This window comes from Oryzias latipes, chromosome 11, assembly GCF_053564925.1.
Source record: "Oryzias latipes strain Hd-rR chromosome 11, Olatipes_Hd-rR_3.1".
In the NCBI taxonomy this organism is placed as follows: Eukaryota; Metazoa; Chordata; class Actinopteri; order Beloniformes; family Adrianichthyidae; genus Oryzias; species Oryzias latipes.
Genome location: NC_136247.1, coordinates 27,442,764 through 27,468,244, shown reverse-complemented (window position 1 = coordinate 27,468,244; position 25,481 = coordinate 27,442,764). Strand labels below are relative to the sequence as shown.

Genomic DNA, 25,481 nt, shown 5'->3' with positions numbered 1-25,481 from the left:
ACCGTTTTTATTTTTTTACCATTTTAAACTTTGCTAAACGTTTTTCTACAATTCTGAACACTTTTGGGTTATCATGAGGGTAAGTTGTATAATTTCTGCTTCCTCAAATGATGTGAGGAACCATCTTGTCTGCAGGTTCCTCTTTCCATGGGTGCTTGGAAGTGTGTGTAAATGGATGAAAGGAGTCAAATCTGTAAAAATTAGTGGTTCTAGAAGGAAACTGGAAAATCACTGACTATTAATCCAAAAAATTAAAGCCAATAATGACTGGATTAGATGAAGATTGTACAACCCACTGTTCCAAAAATGAAAAATAAAAATAAGAAACTTGAAAAAATAATCCTATTTTGTTGCTACATATTATTATGTTATTATTACATATTAAAACACAGAGCACACAAACAACAGTTTCATATAAAATGCTTCATGACTAGATTTGGTCAATAATATTGCCAGTAGTGGTGTAATCCGATTACTTTCAGCCAATCAGTAGAAATGATTCCAGGTCAGTCTGGATTTTTAATGCCTTCATGGATGTCACAGTTGTAGTTCATCTCATTGCATTAATTCAAATCTGATCTAAAAGAGACTTTTGGAAAATGATCAAGTTAGACAGGACGTTTGTATTGCAGAAAGTGTCAGGAAAGTCATTTAAACAGCTGCAGATTTGTATCCAGGCTTTTCTCAATGCATTCTGCATCTTGTCTGCACCGTATTTCATGCTGGACTTAAGCCGGATATCAACCTTAAGTAGTCTGGATAAATTCCACCTCATGCTGGAAATCAGCTAACTTTAACTGTAGTCCATTCAGGAGGATCTATGCAGGGAAAAGTTTAAAACCAAGAGTTTAAATGAAGGAAAAGGGTTCAGTATTGTGGTGTTGATGGTTCTCTAAGATTCTCATCTTAGTTTGTTCTTCAGCTCATTAACAGAATTAATCAGATATTTTTCTAGTTTAAAATAAATATTGAAATTATGTTGTTTCTTATCAAATAAAAACGTTGAAAACAAAGGTGAAACCAGCATTATTTTTGACAGAAAGGTACCCAATACATGCATGACAGTGCTTTAAGGAGTGTTTCTAAGTCCTTGAAAACATCGTATGGTCTATAAATCACCAAAACAGGAAGACTCAAAAAGTGATTTACTCATAATTATTTCTGCCCTCCCGGCCCGTGTTCGGAATTTTCAATGCTCATGTAACAGAGGCCGACGCAGTTTCTACATTTAATGTTAGCCTCAAAACATTCCTTTGTGGACAGGGTTACTGCCAGACTATCCAGTAATCAGACAACATTTAACTTAATGTTAGCATATTTCAATTAAACTTAACACAACAACTAGTTGCTAGTAGGCTGCTCCAGATCCTGCCTGCATCTCCACCCATGTACGACCTGACTCTTTTACGATGTTCTGATCCCACTGCAACCACACAAATATTTTCAAGGAACCTCCAGATCACGCCTCTACCTCTGTGCCGGTCCCAAGCCCGGTTTGAGAAGGTTGCGTCAGGAAGGGCATCCGGCGTAAAACATTGCCAAGTTTCCCATGCGACTTGTTCGCTGTGGCAACCCCTGATGGGAAAAGCCGAAAGAGAAACAAACTCCAGATCACGCCTGCAGCACTATCTGCCCACGACCGTACCCACAGACCACTGCCCCCCCCCCCCCCCCCTTTCTTAAGCCTAGCCCTGACCTAAACCCAAAGCTTGACCCTAACCAATCTGGAGAAAGAAGGGTGCTCTGGGGTTCCTTCCTCTCTCATCCACTTCTCTTCTACCTCTATCCTTGATCATTTATTTATCACTTTGTTCTCCATGCCTCTGTTTGGTGCAATGCGATTCATGTACTCTCCCTCTTTCTCTCTCCCCTCCTGGGTACCTGACCGTGTACCTCGTTTCTGGCTCGCCTCTGCTCCTGCTCCTACACCTGGCTGTAGATCCTGTCTCCGGCTTGTCTCGCGCCCCCAGCCATCCCCAAACTCCATCTGGATGAAGCTCGTCTGCTGGACTTTAAATATGTAGTTGTAGAGTTGGATAAGTTAATTCTTCCCTATGAGTTCTGGTAAATCACCTACCCGTCCTGGGGGAGGATCCCTCCTTCATGTGGGCACCCCTGAGGTTTTTTATTTTTGTTTTTCCGGAATCCATTTTTTTTGTTTTTCCTCACCGAGAAGGAGGATCGAAGGGGAGGGATGCCCAGTTTAGCTTAGTCTGTTCAGTTAAGTTTCGACATTGAATTCTATGACTTCATGTTCTTTATTATTCCGTGTTTATGAAACAGTTACTGGTATGATCCCCATTGGGATGACCATTGTTCTAATTTTGGGATATATAAATAAAAATGAATTGAATTGAATTGTGACTATTTTGGTCATACGTGCAGCTAGATTTTTCAATAAGGTGTCAACAAAAATCCCCAGCCAATCTCTGAGGGAGAAAAAAAGAGTGCACTAAAGACTTAGTTTATACGGTTTTTAAAAGGATTTCTTTGTGTTTCCTTTACTTTGTCTCAGTTTTTAAGTTGACCATTTTAGGTTATTGATGCAGATTTTTACAGCACCTAAAAAGTAGACCAAATAAAACTTCTGCAATGTCAAAAACATAGCTGCTACAGGATTTTGTGTTGGTGCATCTAAGAGGAGCATCGGTGCAACCAGTGAAAACCCGAATCTAGAGCCTGCTGGAGATAAATAAGTCCAGTTGCTACGACTCAACTTCTAGACAATGGATGAATGAGAACCTTCACCCACATATGCAGACAAAGAATCACAAAGAATGGTTACATTTGGTGATGACCACTTTCTAGAACTGTTACTGTTGGAGCAGATATGAAGAAACAGATTGTCAAAGCATCAATCCAATTAATGCAAGAATAGAGTCAAACACTTGTCATCATGTTTGAAAGAAAAATAAACTTCCTGGTTGAATGAACGTCAAAATGAAAAGAAAAAAAAATTGACACAGTGACAGAAAACTGATAATAAAGGTAAAAAAGTGAGCCTGCTATTAATAAATGGGTTATGCAGAGGATAGTGTTATAATGTATCCCTTTAAGCTTAAAGCCTCTATATTTCCACAGTTAGAAACATGTTTAACCCAGTTGGCATTAAATTAAATTAAATTAAATTGCATTATTTGGTTAAATAATGAAATTAACGTTTAGTTTAATGAGCAATAGTTAATTAAATTTGAGTTTACATTGCAGTTTGAGGTTAAACATCAATAAACATCTTTTTAATTTGGAAAATAAAAGTTTCAGCTGCTAGTTTGAAGTTTTTGAGGTGTTAGATTTCATCTTACATGAGGATAGAATGATGGATCCAGCTGACAGGACAGTACAGAGCACCAACAGACGCTATTGTTCACATCTGCAGAACCTTTTCTGGACTTTAGGACACGTCTCTGTTTGTGGAGCTATGAGAGAAAAAAAAAGAGGAATCTTGTCTTCCAGAGAAGAATCCATTGTTCTTTGATCAAACACTCCTGATCAAAATCTAAAGACCAGTTAAGAAAATGCAAAAATGTGCATTTATCACAGCTGGACCTTAACAATGTTCTAGATCGAGCTTCAAAATGCCCCCCCCCCCCCAAAAAAAGAAAAAGGAGCTGACAATTTATCAAAAATAGATTTTTATTTTTTATTTTTTATAAAAAGCTCCTGCTCAAAACGTTCAGCCTCTTGTTCCAATTGCTTCTTTTTCCATTTTTGAAGCTCTTGGGGTGTCAAACTCCAGGCCTCCTGCTGGTTTTCCAGAAATCCTGTCTTATCTGCTCCTGATGACCTGGATCAGGTGGAGGAGCTTTAATGGTAAGTTGGTTGGAAAACATGTTGGATATCGCCCCTCCAGGCCTGGATTCTGACCCCCCCCTGACTCACAACCTTGTTAAAATCTAGCCAGCTAAATGTTCATTCTTGCTGAACTGGTACTGAGATTTTGATCAGCAAGATTGAGTTCATTCTTACCTTGTTCTGGTGACTGAACCCCGGTGGTGTCCTCCACAGATTCAAATGCATCGTTGTAGATTTCCACCTCACACTCCTCCCAGTCTGATGTGTCTTCTTGCTGCTTTCTGTTGTATCTGACCTTCTTGGAATCTGCAATAAGAAAATTTGAAAATCAAAACTATGCATGATAGTCACATATTTTTTAAGACAACATAATACATATATCGCTTTACATTAGTCTAACTAAATGTGTATATTCCACTCTGACCTTTGTTCCTCATAGCCGAACAGTTGGATGTGCTGTTTACACAGAAAGCTCTAGTAAGTCATTTAATGGTTGAAAGTTGTGGTTTCAAAACAGGAAATCTGTTCTCTTGTTCACACATGTTACATCATGTTTTAACAGGTCACTTTCACCCATTTATTTAATGCAACATGTACTAAAACATTGCATCCACTGCAGCTGGTGCTTTCATTAAAGGCAAAAAAATCATGTTGATATCATTCAGAAGATTGAAAGGTAAAGCTCCAAATTGCACTAATGGTTAGCAGTAAGAACAGATGTTTGTTCACAGAAAGCACACACACTACGCCGTAAACCACGTGTTTCCTTGAAGCCGCCACTTCCTTAATCTGTTCTCTCTCAATATTCGTAGAATGTCTTCAAAAGTAGACGGATCAGACTGGGAGGAGAGAAAAGTGGCAATCTATGGGAATTCAAATGATGAGGAAGTTTACTATTCTTGTCAGCCAACAGGAACAGGTAAGAAAATTTATGGCATCTGGAAAGATCAGCATTTTGGTGAACAGCATTCTTTACTGACTGATGCATTTCAAAAACTTAACACGTTTGCTTCTGAAGGACCACAGACTCAGAGCCATTCTGCAGTCCAGAAGGAATGGAGGACTTTGTTGTGTCTGAAGGTGCTGTGTGTTCTGACGGCAGCAGGGATCATCGCCCTCTCCATATGCTGTAAGATGGAACACCTTAAGAATAGAATAAATAAATGTTTCTGAAGCAGAGATCATTTCTATGAATCCATTTTTGAACATGGAAACATGGATGAACAGCTTTTCATCTCATTCTGTAATAAATTATTGCAGAAATTTAAAATTGAAAGCAGACAACGGCAGCAGATTAAGCCGAAATACCCAGATTTCTGACGTCACAGTAACTTTCTTCAGCTCTCTAAAGGAGAGATCCAAATCACTTCCAGGCCATCTAATAGACGTTGTCCTTCAAGCACATCCTGGGACTTCCCCCTGGTCTCCAGCCGGTGGAAAATGCCTAGAATTCCTCTAAGGGAGGGATCCAGGGCGCATAAATGCCCAAACCACCTCAGCTGTTTTTCCTTGATGTGGAGCAGCAGTGGCTCTTCTCTACATGAAATATCATGTAATTGGTCTACATGATATTTCACAATTGTAGACCACTCTCTGACCCAATAAAGCAAAATGTCAATTTTGTTCTAATGGCATGCTGCAGGTGACCGGACATAGAGAACACTTAAACACCAACCAAGAGAAAACTAAGTAGGTGAGATGCAGGCATGTCTTACAGATTTTTTTGATTTTCAACCACCTGAACGCTGACCGAGGGATGCATTAGTGCTGTTCATCAGGCAGACTGTGTGCACTCACCTGTTCTTTATTAGGCACACCTGCAGCTGCTTGTTAATGCAAATTTAGGCACCGAGCATCAGGATTAGGAAGAAAGGTGATTGAATTGACTTTAAACGTGGTTGTTGGTGCCAGACGGGCTGGTCTGAGGATTTCAGAAACTGGTGATCTGCTGGGATTTTCACCCACTTTAAAGTGGAACACTTAACCCATCTCTCTGCAATTAGCTCAGGTAACCCAGACTGCTGCAGTCCCCAGTCTCTGCTTCTGTTACAGAGGAGATCCTTGAAAAATTCCATCCTCCACCCTACAACATCCTCAAATTCAATAGCTCCCCATTTGTACTGAAATCAGTGGGACCAGAAAATGCTTCAACCTCCTGAGGTGTTGCATGGTTTAGCCAAATCTCTTCCAGGTCAACAGGTCATTCTCTTTGGCTCCTAGTCCTTGGCTTCATCAAAGTCCTTCCAGAACTGAATTTTTACCTCCACAACTGCCCAATTTAAAATATATTTAATATTGTTTTGATGTTTTTGTCAAGTCAATTTTCTTTTAGAAACAAAAAGGAAAAAACCCAACGAGTAATTCTATTCTGACCATGACTGTGATGTTTAATAATCATAAAATGTCTTATTTTTCCTGATTCATATGAGTGATTTTATGTTACAGACCTTCTTTTGTCTTTGGAAAACAACAAAATGAACAACAGTTACAACCAACTGCAGACTAAACTTTCAGGTGAGAAAATTTTTTTAATATTTAATCAGTTTGTCAAAAGAACTGTTTACAAAAGGACTTTGGGTTACTTTGTTCCTTATTTATTTAAACGTGAGAGTTTGATTTTAACCTAGCATGAACTGGTTTGAGCAGCCCATGGTGACCATTGTCTTGCAGATCAGCGTGTCATGGTAGATTTTAACCGTCAGATGCTGCTGTTGAAGTTCAACTGAAGCCATCAGTGAGCAGCACATGTCCTCCAATTGCAGCAAAAACAACTCACTTTGTCTGAAAAAGTACAGATTCCTGTTTGATTTTAGGCAACACATTAAAAAGGAAGATAACAATGAAACACTCTCAGTGATAAACAAAAACAACAAAAGACATTTTATGAAGTTTTTTTTATAACACAAAAAATGTGGTGTTGTTTTCAGACTTTGGCTTTTAGATGTTGAGTTTTTGAGTTTTATAACAAAGAATGACAAAAAAGAATTGATGCTGTTTTCAAGTCATGATGGTCAACAACAGTCGTCTGGAGGATGAAATCAAGCAGCTGAGAGATGAAAATGAAGGTAAGAAAAGATCAGAAAACAACAAACAATTAATATTATAGCTGAGGTATCAATATAAAATAAGTACAACAGCTGGACTGTTGCAGGTTCATATTGATGTTAAAACTTCTCCTTTTACAAAAGTTCCGTATTTGTACTGTGTTCATGTTTTATGATGAATTTTCTGACATCCAGACAAGACACCTTTCTCACTCATGAAGACACAAAACATTTGACCCAAAGGAAACACAATTGTGTTGCCTGCCTAAACGATGAGAAAAATCACAAATGTTCAGTACTGTTTTAATGACTAAAAATTGTTGTTTTGAAGTCGTGACAATTGACCACAGACGTCTGCAGGACGACATGAAGAATCTGAAGATCAAGACTGACAGTAAGAAAAGATCAACAGAAATGATCAGAGTTTAGATCTCATTTTTAAATAGATGTTGTTGTTTATCTCTTTTTTGTGTCAAAGTTCAAGTTATAAAACATGAATCAAGTGTAAATGTGGAAAGAGGGCAGAACAGCTGTTTGCTGAAAGATGAGTTGAAGGTTTGATTCCCAATCTCAACAGTTGGTTTATCAACTCTGATGTGTTGGTTAAAAAACAAACAAAAAAAAACTGTTTAAATCTCACGTGTCTGGGAAACAAATACTTAAGGGGGAATAATCATCACATTTAAATAACATGACTGAAGATTTTAAGGTTAATTGACATGAAATGTTCTTGAAATCAAGATAAAAAGTGTCGTAATGGATGGATGAGATTTGGATGCAGCTGCTACCTCAAATCTACTTTCACCACATCTTGGGATAAGAGCAGGAGCGACTGTCAGAATAAAGGATCTGATCTGGTGATCATAGACGACGAAGAGGAACAGGTTTGTGTTTCAACTTTATCCTAAAATGTTTGAGACATTTTGTACCAATATTTTACCTCTGCAGTCTTCAATTAAATCTCTTAAGTCATCATGTTTCAAATATTTTAGTTTTTGCTGATAATGCCTGAAACATCTGAATCAATCAATTTATAAGAATAAAAAATGTACAGTTCTACTTTTCAGTTTTTTTTGTTTTTTTGTTTATTTTGTTACTCATAGAAAAATTAATTAAAGACAAAATATATAGATTTCTGTCTTTTAGTATCAGATACAGTTGTTCTCATAAGTTTTTTTTAGACAATGTTAAAGATGTAAAAAGCTTTAGCCCTTTTTAAATCATAACGACAACAGAAACTTCCCAAATGACCCTTTCTAAAAGTTTACAAACCCCATTTCTTAATACCTTGCGTTACTTCCTTTTGGATCGATACCAGCTTGAGGTCTCTGTGGTCGTTGTGGAAGAGGTTTTTCATTTTCTCTGATGGTAAAGCAGCCCATTCTTCTAGGTAGAAGACCTCCAAATCCTTTAAATTTTTGGCTTGTCTTTGTTCAACGGGCTGTCTGAGATCTCCCCAGAGCGGCTCAAGAACATTGAGGAGACGTAACTGAGATGGTCGCTCCTGAACCTTCACCTCATTCTGTTGGAACCAATGACAGGTGGACTTGGCTTTGCGTTTTCAATCATGTTGAAATTTCCAAGTGCGTGTCATGTGCAGCCTCTGAGCTGAAGAGTGCAAGTTTTCCTCCAGTATCTTCTGATAACGTGCTGCATTCATCCCGCCATCAGTTTGACCAAGTTTCCTGTCCCTACATAGCTTACACATCCCCAAACCATCAGCGACCGCCTCCGTGTTTCACAGTAGGAATGGTGTTCCATCGCGGTTTCACGTATTTGCACATTTTTTTCAGTCTTGTGACTCTTCTTGTTCATCACAAAGACTCAGCTCAAGACACACTTATGAGGCTTTTGCATCTCAAGGAGGTTCTGAGAGGGGCAGAGATAAAACCTCACCGGAAAGCCATATTACTGCAGTATGGTTTTCTTCACAGGCCTTGTTGACTCCTCTCCAAATGCAGTGTTTCTAGTTGTGGCCAAAAAGGTCAGTCTTGGAGTCGTCAAATGACTTTGATCCAGAAGCTTGGAGGCTTGTCTCTGTGCTATTTGGCATTTTGTATTGAGCTATTTTGTGGCATAAGTGCAAAAAAGGCTTTCTCCTGGACACTCGACAATGAAGCATCCACACTGCAGTTTTTAGAGTCCTGGATCCCAGCTGAAGTTACTTGTGGGATTTTCTTTGCATCCCCAGTGTTTTTCTGGCAGTTGTAGCAGACATTTGTGTGACCATGGTTTGGTTTCAACAGAACTCCTCACTTTCCACTTCTTGATCAAAGTTTGAGCACCGCTGACTGGTATTCTCAGTTCCTTGCATCTCTTCTTTTATCTCTTTCCTGTTTTGTACAGTTCAGTTACCTTTTCCCATAGATCTTTTGACAGTTATTTAGGTTTCCCCCATGACTCAGGATCTAGAAGTGTCAGAGCAGCACCGGATTATTGCAGAAATCTGTTTTTGACTTTAAACCTCTGATAATAAAAGGAATCTTGAAATAAAATAAAAAAACAGATGAAAAGTGTCTGGAATGAAAAAAAAATGAACTGCAAGATCATTTGGAATTCAGACCTCTGGGTTTTTAAAATGTTTTAAAATATTTTGCAGACTAAAAAAAAACTTTCTTTCAAATAGGGTTTTATCACAAAGCTGAATCAGAATGGAGAATCCTGGATTGGTCTGGAAGTTGGATGGTCCACACAAAAGGAGAAATATGATTGGAAGTGGGTGGATGGATCACAGCTAACAGAAATGTGAGTCTGTCTTTCTTTGACAATGTTAATGAAATGACTCTATAAAAAAATAAATTATCATGATCAGGCATTTGGATTCTACTGAGCATGTGCAGTGGAAAACCAGGAAGTAGTTGAGAGAAAAGATTTTGAGCTTTTGAATTTTTTTTTTTTATAAAAGGTCACCCCACTAGTTTAAATTAGAATAAAATCATTCATTCATTTTCTGAGGCAAGAGCGCTAACCACTGCGCCACCGTGCAGCCCAGAATAAAATTTAAAAAGAATTTAATAAAATAAAATCATTTGCAGTAAAATACAGAAAAAGTGTTTTCAACTGTGTTGATTTGATTTGAAATAAACTTGTTACTTACTTACAGTCCAACTGAAAGTACATTTTTCCTCAAATAGAATGATGCGTTTGACCAACACTGAAGCTTTTATTTCATTAGTGTGTTTTATTTTTACACAGATTCGAGAAAAAGGAGAAGATAGAATTCACTGACTACAACACTGCAGTCTATTTAAATGCTGAGGGGAAATGGAAAAGTCTGCCCAAAACTCGCCATAAAACCTTCATCTGTGAGATATGAAGTTGATGCTTTTATTGCTGTTGCAGGTTTGTGCAGAGATTGAACGGTTTACATTATAATCATGAAACTTCCATTTCAATTTCTTCACTTTAAGACATTGTTCTTGAGGTAAAATGTACGTATCTCTTGTTTTTGATGTTTTATTGAATGTATTTCTAATCTTAAGAACACTGTTTTTACGTTGTGTCCACAGATGGTCAATGAGTCTGTTCATGTGAAAATATTTGAATGTATTTTCTGCCTTAAGACCAAAGTGTTGCTTTTATGGTTTTATTTGTGCAAAATAAAAACTTGAATAAGTTAATTAGAAGTGTTTATTTTCAATTGATTATAAATTCATTTGTGTGCGTGTGTGTGTGTGGGGGGGGGGTGATAATTGGGCAGGATTTTTTTTACAGACAATGAATTTTAAATGTCAATTTATCAATGGTCAATGTCAAAACTAAATGAAAAAGTGAAATGTAAATAAGTTACAATTTTAAAAAGGAGAGCCATCCATAGGATGGAACCCTAAAGAAGGCTGGCTTTCCTGCAGTCTTCGACACTAAAGGTATTTATATACTCTAGGTTTATAAAGTGTCTTGTTTACTTCAGCAAGTTTTTTTTTTGCTAATTTTCTTATTGTAATCATTTGACAAATTAATTCTTGCACAAGTAAAAAAAATACAAGTTTTTCTGTTTCCTTCTGAGTAAATCTACGTTTTCTTGCTGGATTGGATGGCGAAGGCTTGCTTCATTTCTCCAAGGCTTTAAAGAAAACTACAGTTTGAATAAACAATGTTGGATTTTTTTGTAGCTTTTAAAGAGGAATGGTAAGAAGAGGTTGCAGACCCATGGAAGTGTATTGCATTCTGAGGCAAAGAACTCTAAACAGGCTGGGCACTAACCTCACCTGCTCATGGAAACTTTTCATTGAAAAGTTGAAAAGCCACAATGTGTCCGTGTCATCCGTTACTTTTGTTTCTAAGAAAGACGGCTGCAAATAGCTTTTTAAGCAACTGAAGAGTATTTACATATCACCATCATAGTCATCGGTTTCATAAATGTCCTGTGTCCCCGCATCATTTTGATGGGGAGTGTGGGATAAGTTCTTTGTTCGGCAAGAACATCTGGCAGAAGACCAGTCTTTTTTTTGTATGGAAAGCTAAACCAACTCAAGGATGGCTTTTGGAGCTAATATATCATATCTGATGTGTTTGGTTTCAGCAGGTTATCAGACCCTTTGTGGGAGCCATTCCAAAGGGGATTCAAAGCAGGATACTGCAGAGCAATGCTGGCCTGTCCCCACTCTCTGGCTTGAGTATGAGCTCTCAGGACATGCTGTGTAAGAGCTCTAAGAGTAGGTAGGTAGCTTGTCACTTTCAGCCATATGCTTGCAAAAAAGATACCATCACAGTTCACAGATAGTCTTGATATAGATGCATTTGGGGGACTAGGCTGCACAGACAGAGCTTGCCAGGGTGGTAAGCATAGTTTCGGTCACTTCTTCATCAAAGCATGTTCAGTGAACTGATAACATCTTTGTCTGCCTTCATGCATACTTGCAGCCAGGTTGCTTTGCCTATACCAGAGAACTTTCCATTGTTGTCCGCAAAATTGAATGCATGAAAGGCTGGCGAAGCCTTTGCTTTATCTGGCCCCATTGCTGTCCATATTGGCTCTATTTTCACAATCCCAGAATCCATTGAAATGGCTGGGTTCTTCAGCAGGAGGTCATTGTTTGCTACGACTAACACAAGGACATCTGTGTCTGGGGAGAAGAAAACCATCCGTGCATCTGGTGGGTTTCTTCGTGATGCCAGCACAACCTGGTAGATCAACAGTGTGTCTGCTTCTTCATGACAAAGCAATACTTTGTGGCTCCCCGTACGTCCTAATGAAGAGGTAATGACCAGTTTGTGAAATGCATTGTTGAACTCTATCTTTGCAGCAAGATAGTTGGTCAGGTCAGCCTTTGTCTTTCCATGTGAAAGGAACCTGCTCATTGGAATATGTTGTATGTTTATGTCGTCTCTGACCTGATACTGGATTGGTGTTCTTCCTTGCCTCCTTTTATCTCTGTCAGCACTCTTCAGAGAATGTATGTGTCAAACACAAGGGTGATTTCATTGTTGTCAGGAACATTAGCCTGTCATTAAAGCATTCACTTTGATGTTTGACTGTCACCGTGGTTGCTGGTTTCTTGCCCATCTTCTGTAGATGAACCATTCCATCTACCAGGGGTTTCTTGCGACTTGGAGTATCTGGAATGATGCACATTCCATCTCTTGGCTGCTGCTCTTCCTGTGAAACCTCTGCTGTAGGTTGATGTCTCTGCTTGACCTGGCGAGGACCATCAGTCTACCATACAAGTCCTTGGTCTCTTTTAGATCCACATTTTGGTCTTGCAGTTTTATTGTGGTTTTTAGGGTTTGCACACACGAAGATCTTGTTGTTCTCCCTTTTTACAGGTGCCCATAGGCTGACATTCTCCATCATTCGCTCTGTAACGTAGTCTTCATATAGTTTTTGACCAGTCACAACTACAAACAAGATATTTGTTACATACTCATCAGGGATGTAAGCATGCATGATCACATTGTGCAGCCTTTCAGCTTCAACAGCAAATGGGCTACCATGTTTCAGTACGGCTGCCTTGATCTTGTCAATAGTATCATTCTCCTTCTTGACAGCACATGGCCCAAGGGCATGATGATCTCTTGGTTTGTTATGTCCCAAGTCAAACTGACTCTTAAACTCTTTTACAAAACACAAGAGTTCTGGTGAGACCATGAAGAACCTCTGTCTAGCATTTGCACTGGTAGAGATTCCAATGAGTCCAGAATGAATTTTCGTTGATCTGTACAGATGCTCACACGCATGGTCTGCCCCAATGGATATGAAGGGAATGTTATTCACCCACACCATGGTATAAGTAATATTATATTGAACTATTACACATAAACTAGGGGCCTACATATAAATGTTGGTCACTTTGCATATAATTAGACACATAGCTGCCTAGGGTAGCCAAATGACCAGTTTATCAAATGAATTTAGACACTAAGATATTGATGAAAACCCTTTTGATTACAGCCATTTTGTAAGAGCCAATATGGCCACCATATTGGATTTGGGGCAAATGGAAACATTGTTTTTCTGATTGCTTATGCTGTAAGATTTCAAAGACTGTATAGTTTTCATATTCTCCACAAAATTCCAATGAAAGGAAAAATGCAAACATAGTGAACCTGATTTTTAGTTGGGGTTTGGATCTCCCTTAAAAACTCAGGTCTGAGTCTTTAAACCCAGGTCTGAGTCTTTTTGTTCTCATCTTGGTTGAGCAATACTGCCCACTTGTGGGCAGCGTTTAGAACTACATGCTGGATCCTCATCAGTCTTGTTTGAACTCAGCTGCTGATCTCCTTTCATGAATTCTTGGATTAACAGCAGATGTTTCTGTTATCTTAAAGGGTCTGATCTATTTGTGTTTCAATCCTATAATTTCATGTCTCAATCATTTTATGACGTATGAACATTTTTACTTCTAAATTGGTTTGTTGTTTAAAAAAATCAGTATGAAGTTCTTCTGCTTTCTCCATTTATATTTTTATGCACTTTGTGAATTATTCAAAACAGAAATCTATTAAAAAATTCTCTTCCTGTCTTTTCCTATCAGATTGTGAGGATTTTTATCCTGAATTAGGTTTAGTCGGTTGTATTTCTTGGTCACTATCGTCACACCAGGTTCATGTTGATGATCATCCACAGCTGTTTTCATTTCTGTTCATGACCCCCCCCCCCCCCCCAGTATATTAGTGTCTGGTTTTCAGCTCATCTGCTTCTTCAAACTTTTGTTGCTCCTTTGGTTCTGTTGGGTCAAAGTTTCTGTCAGTTTCTGACTCCAAGGCTGGTCTCCTGCATATTGGGTCCTACAGCAGCAGTTCCTGACATCAGATATGGGGCAGGTGTGGTGCAGCGCCAGGGCGGTCGACCCATGATTGTAATATTGCAGGTTTGACCCCCGTCCTGTGTGCCCGTGTGCTGAAGTGTCTTTGGGCAAGACCCCACCTTGCCTCTGGTGGAAGATTGGTGCCAGTGTTTGGCAGCGGAGCTACCACCAGTGTGTGAATGGGTCAGTGGGACTGGGACTGTAAAGCACTTTGGGCCTTTACCATATCAGGTACTTCTAATCTGGGACTTTTCTTTCTGTGACTCATGTTTTCCACCTGCTGTCAGTCTGGATGCTGATGGATGGAACTGATTTCAGATCCTGATTATTGCAGAAATTTGAATTTACCTTTAAAGTTTTAATACTTTAAAGCCATAATAAATGTGTCCTTCTTTTTCTCTCTTTTATAAAAAACATGTCTAAATAAAATTAAAAAAAACAGTGAAGAGAGCAGTAGTTTAGAAAATGTAGAAGACGGAAGAGATCCAAACAGGCTGAAAAGTGTCCAGAATGGAAAAAAAAAACATCGTGAAGATATTTAATTTAGGACTGTAGGGCTTGTTTAAAAAGTAAAACTAGTTAGTCTTCAGTAAATAAACTCACAAACTAAAGACAGCCTTTTTCTTTTTTCCAAATAGAATTTTTTTCATAAACCTGGACCAGAATGGAGAATCCTGGATTGGTCTGTCTGTGGGATGGTCACCACAAAAAGAAAAACGTGAGTTGATGGATCACCACTGACAGAAATGGAAGTTTGATTTTGTTTTAAAGTCTTACAGAATTTGTATTTATTTACTGGAACTGTGTATAAAGGTAGAAGCAACACATACTAAACTAGAAATTCAGATTCTTTATAGAGATTGGGTACAATTGCTTAAAACGATGCTTTTATGAATCTGTCAAAACTTGCTGCTGCTAGAGTGATGCATGAAGCACTGAAGAGTATTTCACATAGAATACAAGCTGGCTGATGATGTCATAGAGAAGAGGGTATTTGAAATGATTCAGGAAGTTCCTATGAGCAAGAGATAAAAAGGATTTGATTCCAAGACTTACCATCAAAAGAAATGCAATCAATTAGGAGGGGGAGCTACTTGGCAATAGCCCCCATCCCATGGCTGCCGTATGGAATTGGACCTCCCCCTGTCTGTTTAAATTACACCTTACTCATATAGGACCCTTGATTGGGGGGGGGGGGGGGGGGGGGGGGCTGTCTACAATTGCAGCTCCTGCAGGGTGTGGGGTACGGCTGGACACTCTCCCCCTTTTTTTATTCCATCATCCACCTCTGCAGAACATAAAGACCCAGGTGTCAGCTCACCTTTACGTAAATAGTTTGTGTGACAGAATGAAATGCAGACAAAGATGTGTTGGTTTGTGTGCATATGTGTGTGTGAACTGTGGTTGTGTTGAGAACATTCTGTATGTAATATGAATGTGTAGGGGGGTACAGTAGGGGGGGTCAAACTCCAACTTTTTTTAGTCTTTTGGTGAGAGCAGGAAATTCAAGTAGAGTTGGGAATACCTATTTACACACATGATTACACATATAGGTAAATATACCCCTGGAAACAAACCCACATGACGACATCCGACCATTTTTTTTGTCATGTACACTCTTTTGGTTCCATTTTAATCATATTACTCATGCAGCCTCACACAATTTACAGTTAGTTTCAGAAATATTTAGCCTCAGAAAGGAGGAAGAAAGAGTGAAGATACACAGGATACTCAAAATAAACCATGAAACAAATTCATGAGAAAATATGGAAAAAAAACATTAAATGTTTATTTTATTTTTCTTAAATAAATGATTTGTGTGTGACAATGAATCTAGAATGCTTTACATCAATCTAAGTGTTAAAATTGTTCTTTTGGCTTAAAACTTTTGCAGAATTTCATGCAAAAAATTAACTTTAACTTTGATTGGACATGCATGCTACCTCTGATATATTTGATTTTTGAAAACTAATATAGTTAGTTTTGACAAATATAAATAAATACAAATGAACAGCTGTATCAAAGAAAATTCATTAATTAAATACATTTTTCAATAATAATACAAAGACCCAAAACAGAACCAGGAATATATTAAGACAAAAGACACTTTTCCATCATTAATTATTTTAATACTCCATCAAAATCAAGAGAAAATACAGAAAAGATGTTACAAATGTTACCTTTCAGTTGACTTTGTGGAAGCTGTTTGGTATTTGCAATAGAACAGGGATGTCAAACACATTTTGGTCCGGGGGCCACATTCAACTCGTCTGATCTCAAGTGGGCCGGACCAGTAACATAAAGGCAAAATAACAGCTTTGTTTTTGCTTTTTCACTCAATTAGAAAAAAGGCCTCAAACAACATGGTACCCAATCACTTATTATTACACATTTGTTCACAGAGGCCAATGCAGTAAATGACTGGATTCCTTCATTTTGGCCTTCATTTGGCGTCCAAGTCTCCTCAGAGATGTTGTTTCTGCAATCGTAATCCTTGACAGACTCATGCTAGCAAAGGTGGACTGCTTTGTGGGACACAAGACTTCTGCAGCGTTCAGCATTTTTTCAATAAGTTCACCATCTGAAAATGGTTTGTATGTTTGCTCCAACTTGTTTGCAATTAGGTAGCTAGGTGTCACTGCTCCATCATTGACGTCATTGCTGCTGTAAATGCAGATGGTTATTTTGTCCGACCAGCTAATAGTTGGTAAATCTTCTCTTTTTTTAACTCCAAATGGTGAAACTTTTCTTTATGGTGAGTCTCATGGTGGTGCTGAATGTTGTATTCTTTGAGCACCTGTTGATGACATACCAAGCATGCAGGTTTTGCTTTCAACTCCGTGAACAAATGTAACTGTCCATTTTTCCTGGAAAGCTCAGCTCTCCACTTTTTATTCTTTTTGACAGCATTTTGGTCATTAGTATCACTACTGATCATTCTTATAAAAAAAAAGTAACAGTGGTGAGGCTCGCAGGGAACTTAACTCCGGCCTACCCAGATGCAGAACTGTTAGGTTTTGCTTTTGACACTTGCAGAGATGAGCTGTTTCACCTGTTTTGCTTTTCCTTTGCTCCCCCTTGTGGCAGAATTGTGCATTTCGGTTATTTCTTTAAAAAATCATAACTCGCCACAGGAATGGACTAGAAACGTGCTTTCTTTTTTAAACAAACTTTTATTTTTACTTTACATGTGTGGGCTGGACTAAACCTCCTGGCGGGCCACACGAGGCCCGCAGAACGTATGTTTGATACCCCTGAAATAAACCAAATCTGAGTCTGAACTGCTGCTCTAAGTTAGCTCGTTTTCATGTCATTTATTACAGTTTCCTGTTTATCTGAATCATTTTTAACTGATATTTTAAATGTGATGAAAATGTTGATAGATGACAACTTTATTTCTCTGAACAATTCAAATTGAACTAAAAAACAACCTTCCTTTAAGCACTATTTTGTAGATGTAAGCAAAAAGAAATAAAAATAAAAAAGATACATTTTTGTAGTTACATTACTAAACAGTTAAATCAATGCATAAATACCAAAAATATCCAAAATTTTATTTCTCACAGATCCAGTCTCTGTAGTTTGTTTTGTACTGTCGTGTCCATTTCCCGTCATTATTTAAGGACACTGCATAGTCATTGTAGTCTGGATCTTTTGAAATCCTGTCATCCCTGAACCTGTGATAAAAACATTCTGTTTATCTCTGGTCTAAATTCAGTTAATAAACTTCTCTAAATTATGATGTTACAAACATTTTCTGTATTTTTTTAAGGATTTCACACATTTACAATCAGCCTCAGTCATAAAGAATGAATTTAGTAACGTTGTAAAAGAAAAAAAAACCTTACGTTTCTGTCAGTGGTGATCCATCCACCCATTTCCATTCAAGTATCTCTTTCCTTGATGACCATTCAGCAAACAGACCGATCCAGGATTCTGCATTCGGTTCCAATGTAGAAAGAAAATCCTAGTGAACAAAAGAAAATGTTCTTTCTAAATACATTCTCTCCATCTTGGTTTCCTTTCACACTAAATGTCCAGTAAAAAATGTCTGGTCTTCAGGATTCATCTGTTCTGGATAATTGTCCTAAACCCTGAGAGAAAGTTAATCTGAGGAACAAAATCTGCCTTTGATGCAGATTTCTGTTCATTTAGTTTTTGCTTCTTGTTTTGTCTTTAGGGCCAACAGTCCATTTCTACTGAATCCCAGTTTAGCAGTAAAGATGTATTCCATATTTATTTTGGTATGGCAGGAGATTTATTCCATATTTATTTTAGCTTGTCATAGGGCTCCGTTCAGATACATAAAACAAGGCAAGTTTATTTCTATAGAACAATTCGTACAAAAAGTAATTCAGGGTGCTTCACAAAACAGAAAAATGCATTAAAATCAAAATACATCATAGAAATAATCATCGTAAAATTTACTTTAAAAGAAAAGAAAAAATTAGAAAATTGATTTAAAAAATAAAGGAAGGAAAGGAAAGAAAAGTGCAGATAGTGCCTTTCAGTCATATGCACACTAAACAGAAATGTTTTAAGTCTAGATTTGAACATGAACACATAAGAGGCCTGTCTTACGATTTAAAGGAGGCTGTTCCAGATTTTAGCTGCAGAATAACAAAGATCTCCATAGAAAACTATGAGTATTAAAATACCCCTAACGCTTGAGTTTGAAGAGAAAGTGAATGTCAAGATCATCATTATGTGTGTTTAAGTCAGATGAAGTGTGTTTCGGAGACATTCCATATTCAAAAGACTTACAAGTATGACTGCTATGTGTGACCCGGCACCATTGACTGTAGGGCCGCTCCCGTTCAAGTACAGCGCCACGAAGGGAACACACTATCTAATGGAACTCTTGTGTGACCCGGCACCATTGACCGTAGGGTCGCTCCCGTTCGAGTACAGCGCCACGAAGGAAACACACTATCTAATGGAACTGTTATTTGTGACCCGGCACCATTGACCGTAGGGTCGCTCCCGTTCGAGTACAGCGCCACGAAGGGAACACACTATCTAATGGAACTCTTGTGTGACCCGGCACCATTGACCGTAGGGTCGCTCCCGTTCGAGTACAGCGCCACGAAGGGAACACACTATCTAATGGAACTGTTATTTGTGACCCGGCACCATTGACCGTAGGGTCGCTCCCGTTCGAGTACAGCGCCACGAAGGGAACACACTATCTAATGGAACACTTGTGTGACCCGGCACCATTGACCGTAGGGTCGCTCCCGTTCAAGTACAGCGTCACAAAGCGAACATACTATCTAGATAGAAGAGAAAGAAGGCCAGGAAAACTGAACATGGAGCAAATGTCTGCAAAGATGCTGCAGGGAAATATAAATTGAAACCGCCATGAACCACACCTGTAAGACAACACGAAGCTTTACATCCACAAATCCGATGCTGCTACTGGCATACTATGATACAAGCTTAAGTAACATCCATAAATTCAATGCTTTCACGAGGCGCCGACAGGTCTAATATAAGTCGCATCAAACCTGAATAGTCCCGAGTGACCACCCTTAGGGGCTGACTCAAAAACGGGGCCCTGGAAAAGAGCCCGTCACATAGCCCCCACAAACTAGCCAGAAACCCCTAAACCAACCAGAGAGAGAAAATAACAAAATATCTGTTAGGTTGAGAAGACGGGGCCGCGTACAAAGCTGACACATTCACAAGGGTGGCAGATATCAGTTCCCCGAAGGCTAAGGCTGGACTCTCTGGGCAACACAGAGAGGTGCGGCTGTCCACACACCAGCTGGCCCCAAGGGAGGAAGTGTGGAGCAGAACCAGACAGTTGAGCATGCGGTTGTGACGACGCAAGGATCGCCGTTTCTAGATCAAGCGAAATAAAATGAGAAAAGGAGCCACATATGCCACATAAAAGAAACTATTGACAAGTAAAATGTCCACAGATGGGAGACAGGTCCAACGACGGACCAATCCAAATGCTGGCTGAACTTTCGAATGAACACCGCAGCTTTAACAGAAAACAAACAAAACAGAGAGCCGCCATAACAAAGCCAACATCGAATGGTGGCCACGATTCACATCCGGCTCCTAAATAACACAGCAACAGAGAAATACACCAAAAGCCACAACAAATTCAACCAACATGAGAAACCCGTCCAGACGAGGACCGCCAGCCTTCATAGCCATGGAAAAGACCCCACAATGCCCAAAACCATATCCGGACGACGCAGTGCCACACAGCAGAAACCGAACCAGGGCTGCATCATTACTTTTAAGTAAAAGTACTGCAATTTCCAGGGTCCTTAGGGGTGTGACGTCACCGATGACAGAGTTGAGCAGAGAACCAGGAAGAGCCGCAAGCTCGGAAAAGCCTCACCACAGAAAAACACAGGAAGAGTAAAGCATGGCACGCTCACCATAGGGATTCCGGTGATCACTGCATTCAAGAAGGCCCATACAACTCCCGATTGAGCGCCACTGACAACCCGAAGACTGCAGGACGCTCACCCCAGACGAAGGGGGACCATCGAGTCCGAAAAACAATGGCGGGAAGACGTATTACGCTGAAAAAGCCAACAGCTAGCATGGGGAACCGGTCACGAACACAGAGCTCGCGGAAAAGGAAGAAGAGGATTGGACCGCACACCTGGAACTTAAGTAGGACGGAGAACAGGTGAGTTGAATAGAGTGAACCGCCCGCAGGAAGGAGTAAGCACGTAAACGCACTGCTTGAGTTGCCTGCCTGAAACACTCCCAGGGTCGTTCACTTGGAATTGAAGACAGAAGAAAAGAGTTTCTGTGTTCCATCACAACATTTCTTTGAAATGTTGCTGAAAGACAAACATGAAATCTGAGTTGTTGAAGAGAATTTCAGCTGGAATCCATCAGCATTCAGACAACAGCAGCACACATACAGGTGGAGAATCCAAAACACAAGAAGCTGGAAGGAACTAGTGTGAACACACCCACCTGTTCCGCTTTGCTGTCTACCACCACCAAATCAGATCCTTTATCCTGACAGAAACTCCTGCTGTCAGCCCAATATTTCCTCTCAGTAGATTTATAGTAGCAGCTGCATCCAAATCTCCTCCATTCTTCAGGACACCGCCCTTCAAAGGAGTGATTTACAAAGCTACTGCAGGGTTTACTTTCTGGTTTCATCTGTATTTTCTGCTAAAACTTTCAAGTTCAGTTCAAAGGTAAACATGATCCAAACAAACTGATATCATCCATTAGTTTTCAGTCTTTTCCCACCTTGAATCTTATTTTTCAGCTGTTTTATTTCATCCCAAAAAAGTTTTGTTGATGCCTGAAAGACAGTAGAAGTCTATTTATTATTGATTTGTACTTAAATGAACAATCACATGGCCTTCAACAGATACGAAGAAATCTTCACTTTTATGAGTGTGTGTGTGTGTGTGTGTGTGGGGGGGGGGGGGGGGGTTGGTCATGATGCCTCATGTTTTGCTGTCATCAACGTCCAGAACCAGAAGTCCTGGATCAGAACTGGAATTACAACCTGTGACGGTGTAGAACCGTCAGCTGCCGCTGCAGGCGCACACGCATGCACACACGCTCGCACACATACACACGTGCGCATAGACGCGCACGCTCGGACCCGGTAACACGTCATTTACATCAGCTTACCCTGGTGAGCTGATGTAAATGACACGATCACCACCGGACTGCTCCACTCTGAGTTGGACGGCTCGATGACACCTAGCTCCAGCATCTTCCTCACCTCATCGTTCAGCCTTCCCACCAACTTCTGTGGTACCCGATAAGGCCGTTGCCGGATTGGTCGTCCATCTTTGAGCCGTATGGAATGGCTAATGAGTGTAGTTCTTCCTGGCTGTGCAGAAAAAAGAGATGGCGTTTCACGAAATAAGTCCATTATCTGTGTAGTCTGTTCCGGAGGTAAATGTGACAGAGACGGAGGGGTTGAGTGAGTCAGTGCTCCCAGATCAGAGTCCAAGTCTTCCTCAGTCTTCACAGCCCTGACTAGCAAAGACTTCTCTGTTGGATGGTTAGCACCTTCCTTCCACTCTTTAAGTAGATTCACGTGGTATGTCTGCTTTTCTTTCTTTTTGTCAGGATGGTGCACCTCATAGGTGACAGGTCCCATCCTGCGGAGAATGGTGTATGGCCCTTGCCACTTTGCCAGTAGTTTGCTGGTACAAGAGGGAAGAAGTAGCAGAACCTTCTGACCTGGTAGGAGTTCACGGTGACGGGCCTGCTGGTCGTACCACGTCTTCCGACTCCTTTGGGCCTCTCGTTGGTTGACTTCTGCCTCTTCCCTGTACTTTGCCAACCGTTCTCTCATCTCCAGGACAAACTGGATCACACCCCTTTCTGAGGTCTTTGTGGATTTGGCCTCCCAGCTCTTCTTGAGGAGATCCAGTGGGCCTTGGACATCCCAGCCATAGAGGAGTTCGAATGGTGAAAAGCCTGTTGAAGCTTGTGGGACTTCCCTATAAGCAAACAACAGGAATGGTAGCCAACGATCCCAGTCCTTCCCTGTGTCACTCACGAACTTCTGCAGCATCCTCTTCAGGGTCTGGTTGAAACGTTCCACCAAGCCATTGGTCTGTGGGTGGTACGGTGTCGCCTTGATGGCAGTGATGCCAAGCTGCTGTTGGAACAGTTTCATCAACCGAGAGGTGAAGTTGGTTCCTTGGTCTGTCAGAATTTCATCCGGTATTCCTACTCTGGAGAAAAACTGAATTAACGCTCTCATGACTGCAGGAGCTGTAATGGTGCGCAGGGGAAAAGCTTCTGGGAACCGTGTAGCATAATCACAGACCACCAGGATGTATTCGTGACCGCTACTGCTCTTAGGTAAAGGTCCAACAATGTCCATGGCTATTCTCCTGAATGGAGTGGAAATTATAGGAAGTGGGTGTAGTAATGCTCTGTCAGACTTGTGTGTTATTGCAGTTTTCTGGCAGGTAGGACATGTTGCACAGTACGTCTGAATGTCAGTGTACATTGATGGCCAGAAAAAACGTGAACTAACCCGCAGATAGGTTTTGTGACGACCCAGGTGACCCGCCCATGGGAGTGTGTGCGCCAATTGCATGACGAGTGGCCTGCAGGTGGTTGGAAGAACTAACCGTAGGTGTTCACCTTCAGCTGCATACAGAACATCATCAGCAACAATAAACCGCACATTTCCCAAACATTTGTCACTCTCTGTGGTCACCTTGGCAAACAATGGTTTTAAAGTTTGGTCTTCTTTCTGCAAAGCCGAAATGTCAGCTGGTATGTCAAATGTTTCTGCTGTTGTTGTGATCTCAGGATCCAGCAACTTAAGTTTTTTCTCAAACCGTCTTTGACGACGGGATTTCCTGGGCATTTCTTTGCCTCCATCAAAGAAATCGTCATCCAAACGTGGAAGACTTTGCATTCCCGCTTTAGCCTGAGCTCTAGTTAGCACAGGTGCTGAGACAGTAACAGCTAGCTCATCATTAGCTTTAGCTGTTTCAGTAGCCTCATTTAATAAGTCCCCCAACATAGGTAAATCACACCCCAAAATTAAATCAACAGGTAGGTTCTCTACCACCCCGACAGTCAAAAGATAGGATTGTTCATTTATGGTCACTGTTACATCCGCTTTTGGGTACAAATGTTGGTCGCCATGAACACACACAACACTTGTTTGCCTGCTATAATCAAGTCCACCAAAAGGGATTAAACTCTGTTTGACCAGAGAAAAAAAACTGCCCGTGTCCAACATAGCAGTAACCTGCTGTCCGTTCACAGTCACCTGTTTAAGTGGCTGGAAAGTGTCTTTGTCCATGTGCACAGGCCCTGCTCCTGTGACAGTCTCTGGCCTGGGTGCGTAGCAAGCACCTGTGAATTTAGTCTTGCGGATTGGACATACGGAGGCTTTGTGACCAATCTGCTGGCAATAGAAACACACAAGGTCCTTACCCGCCGCTCGCTGGTTAGGTGCTGGGTTGGTACCTTGCGTTGCCTGATGGAAGTCTCTCCGTGCAGGTCTCAGTGGAGCGGTTGAAATGGGAAGACGCTGATCCCCACCCGACGGCCGTGCAGACGCTCCTCGTCGAGCGTTGAGATACTGCAGCGCAAGCCGGGCAGCGGTGAGGCCATCCTCCGGGTTGTGCTCCTTCACCCACGTCCTCACGTCAGCTGGAAGCACACGCAGCAGCTGCTCCAGGATGACGATCTCCCCGATCTGCTCCTTGCTGTGTTGCTCTGGGCGGATCCAGTGACGGTAGAGGCCCTTCAGGCGGTGGTATGTCTCAGTCGGATTCTCCCCAGATGGCACCACAGTAGACCGGAACTGCTGACGGTAAGTCTCTGGCGAGATGTCAAATTTTACCAGGAGTGCGTCTTTCAGGTCCTTGTAGATGTGGGCTTGCTGCTCGTCCATTGCTGTGTAGGCCTCCAACGCCTTTCCGGACAGCAGTGGCACCAGGCGACATGCCCACTCAGTCTCTGGCCATCTCCACGTCCTGGCAATCCGTTCAAAACGTAGCAGGTAATTTTCAATGTCCTCACCTGTCTGATATGGAGGGACCTTTGGCTCCATGTAAGGTCTCCAATCAGGTGGCTGTAAACTGACTCTGCTCTGTGGTTGATCTGACCAGCTGGAGTCCTCCTGTGCCACTGGATGCCGTCGACGGGACGTTGCAGCTGGTGTTGGCAGATCCAACCTTGGGCTACTCACTGCAGCTGAGCTTGGTCCAGCGGCTTTGGGACTGATGTTACGCCGCCGACCAGAATGGTGCTCTGCCCTGGAAAAAGAGGCTTCCAAACCTTGGAGGGCAGCGATGAATCTGTCCTCCCGCTGCTGCTGTCCACGGAGGAAGTCTCTCATCATAGCCGCCAAGTCACCTTCTGGGCCTTTGGTCAGGCCTGGAGAACCACCAGAGGCACCAGGATCTTAAGAATGGACTTGCCATTAAGTGGGCGTTGGATAGCTTGAGGTACTACTTACTTGGCAGAGAATTCGACCTTGAGACAGACCACAGGGCCCTGACATGGATAAATACCATGAAGGACCACCACAACCGGCTTACGCGCTGTTATCTGGCGCTTCAGCCGTACAAATTTAACGTACGTCACTGTCCCGGAAAACAAAACATAGTGGCAGATTTCCTGTCCAGATTGCCGCACATCGCCAATCTCCCAGAGGAGGGGGATGATGTGACGGTGTAGAACCGTCAGCTGCCGCTGCAGGCGCATACGCATGCACACACGCTCGCACACATACACACGTGCGCATAGACGCGCACGCTCGGACCCGGTAACACGTCATTTACATCAGCTTACCCTTTTCATTCCGTCCCTATCCCTCTGCAGGTAGCCCTGGGTGCACACTAGGTTGCCGACTCACCATCCCCATGCATACATTAACACGAAGCACACACGACGCCAACATTAACGTTGG

At 41.1% G+C, this 25,481-nt stretch overlaps 1 protein-coding gene and 1 long non-coding RNA gene across 5 annotated transcripts; both read left to right on the top strand.

Annotated features, from left to right (window-relative positions):
- Nucleotides 1-4,590: 4,590 nt before the first annotated feature.
- Nucleotides 4,591-10,456, top strand: LOC101173954 (C-type lectin domain family 1 member B). 3 transcript variants are annotated; one of them, XM_020706921.3, is made up of 8 exons: nucleotides 4,591-4,711; nucleotides 4,811-4,921; nucleotides 6,238-6,306; nucleotides 6,795-6,857; nucleotides 7,168-7,230; nucleotides 7,578-7,720; nucleotides 9,463-9,581; nucleotides 10,032-10,456. In XM_020706921.3, exons 1-8 carry the CDS (start codon nucleotides 4,606-4,608, stop codon nucleotides 10,150-10,152), a joined length of 795 nt encoding a protein of 264 aa, XP_020562580.2. In that variant the 5' UTR covers nucleotides 4,591-4,605; the 3' UTR covers nucleotides 10,153-10,456. The 3 variants fall into 3 exon arrangements, with proteins under 3 accessions (XP_020562580.2, XP_078811244.1, XP_078811245.1); XM_078955118.1 differs by having other exon boundaries at nucleotides 4,591-4,921; XM_078955119.1 differs by lacking the exon at nucleotides 7,168-7,230 and having other exon boundaries at nucleotides 4,591-4,921.
- A 13,735-nt stretch (nucleotides 10,457-24,191) lies between these two features.
- On the top strand, nucleotides 24,192-24,813 carry LOC144995688 (uncharacterized). Of its 2 annotated transcripts, none has more exons than XR_013659200.1 (3): nucleotides 24,192-24,323; nucleotides 24,429-24,569; nucleotides 24,679-24,813. It is a non-coding gene; the product is annotated as an uncharacterized LOC144995688 (long non-coding RNA). The 2 variants fall into 2 exon arrangements; XR_013659199.1 differs by having other exon boundaries at nucleotides 24,249-24,380; nucleotides 24,472-24,569.
- The last annotated feature ends 668 nt before the right edge of the window (nucleotides 24,814-25,481 follow it).

Bases quoted from the DNA above. Each gene is read 5' to 3' on its own strand.
- LOC101173954 (XM_078955118.1), top strand. From the start codon at position 4,606: ATGTCTTCAAAAGTAGACGGATCAGACTGGGAGGAGAGAAAAGTGGCA. The intron at 6,858-7,167 runs GTAAGAAAAGAT...GTTGTTTTGAAG, and splicing joins GCTGAGAGATGAAAATGAAG to TCGTGACAATTGACCACAGA. The intron at 7,231-7,577 runs GTAAGAAAAGAT...CTTGAAATCAAG, and splicing joins TCTGAAGATCAAGACTGACA to ATAAAAAGTGTCGTAATGGA.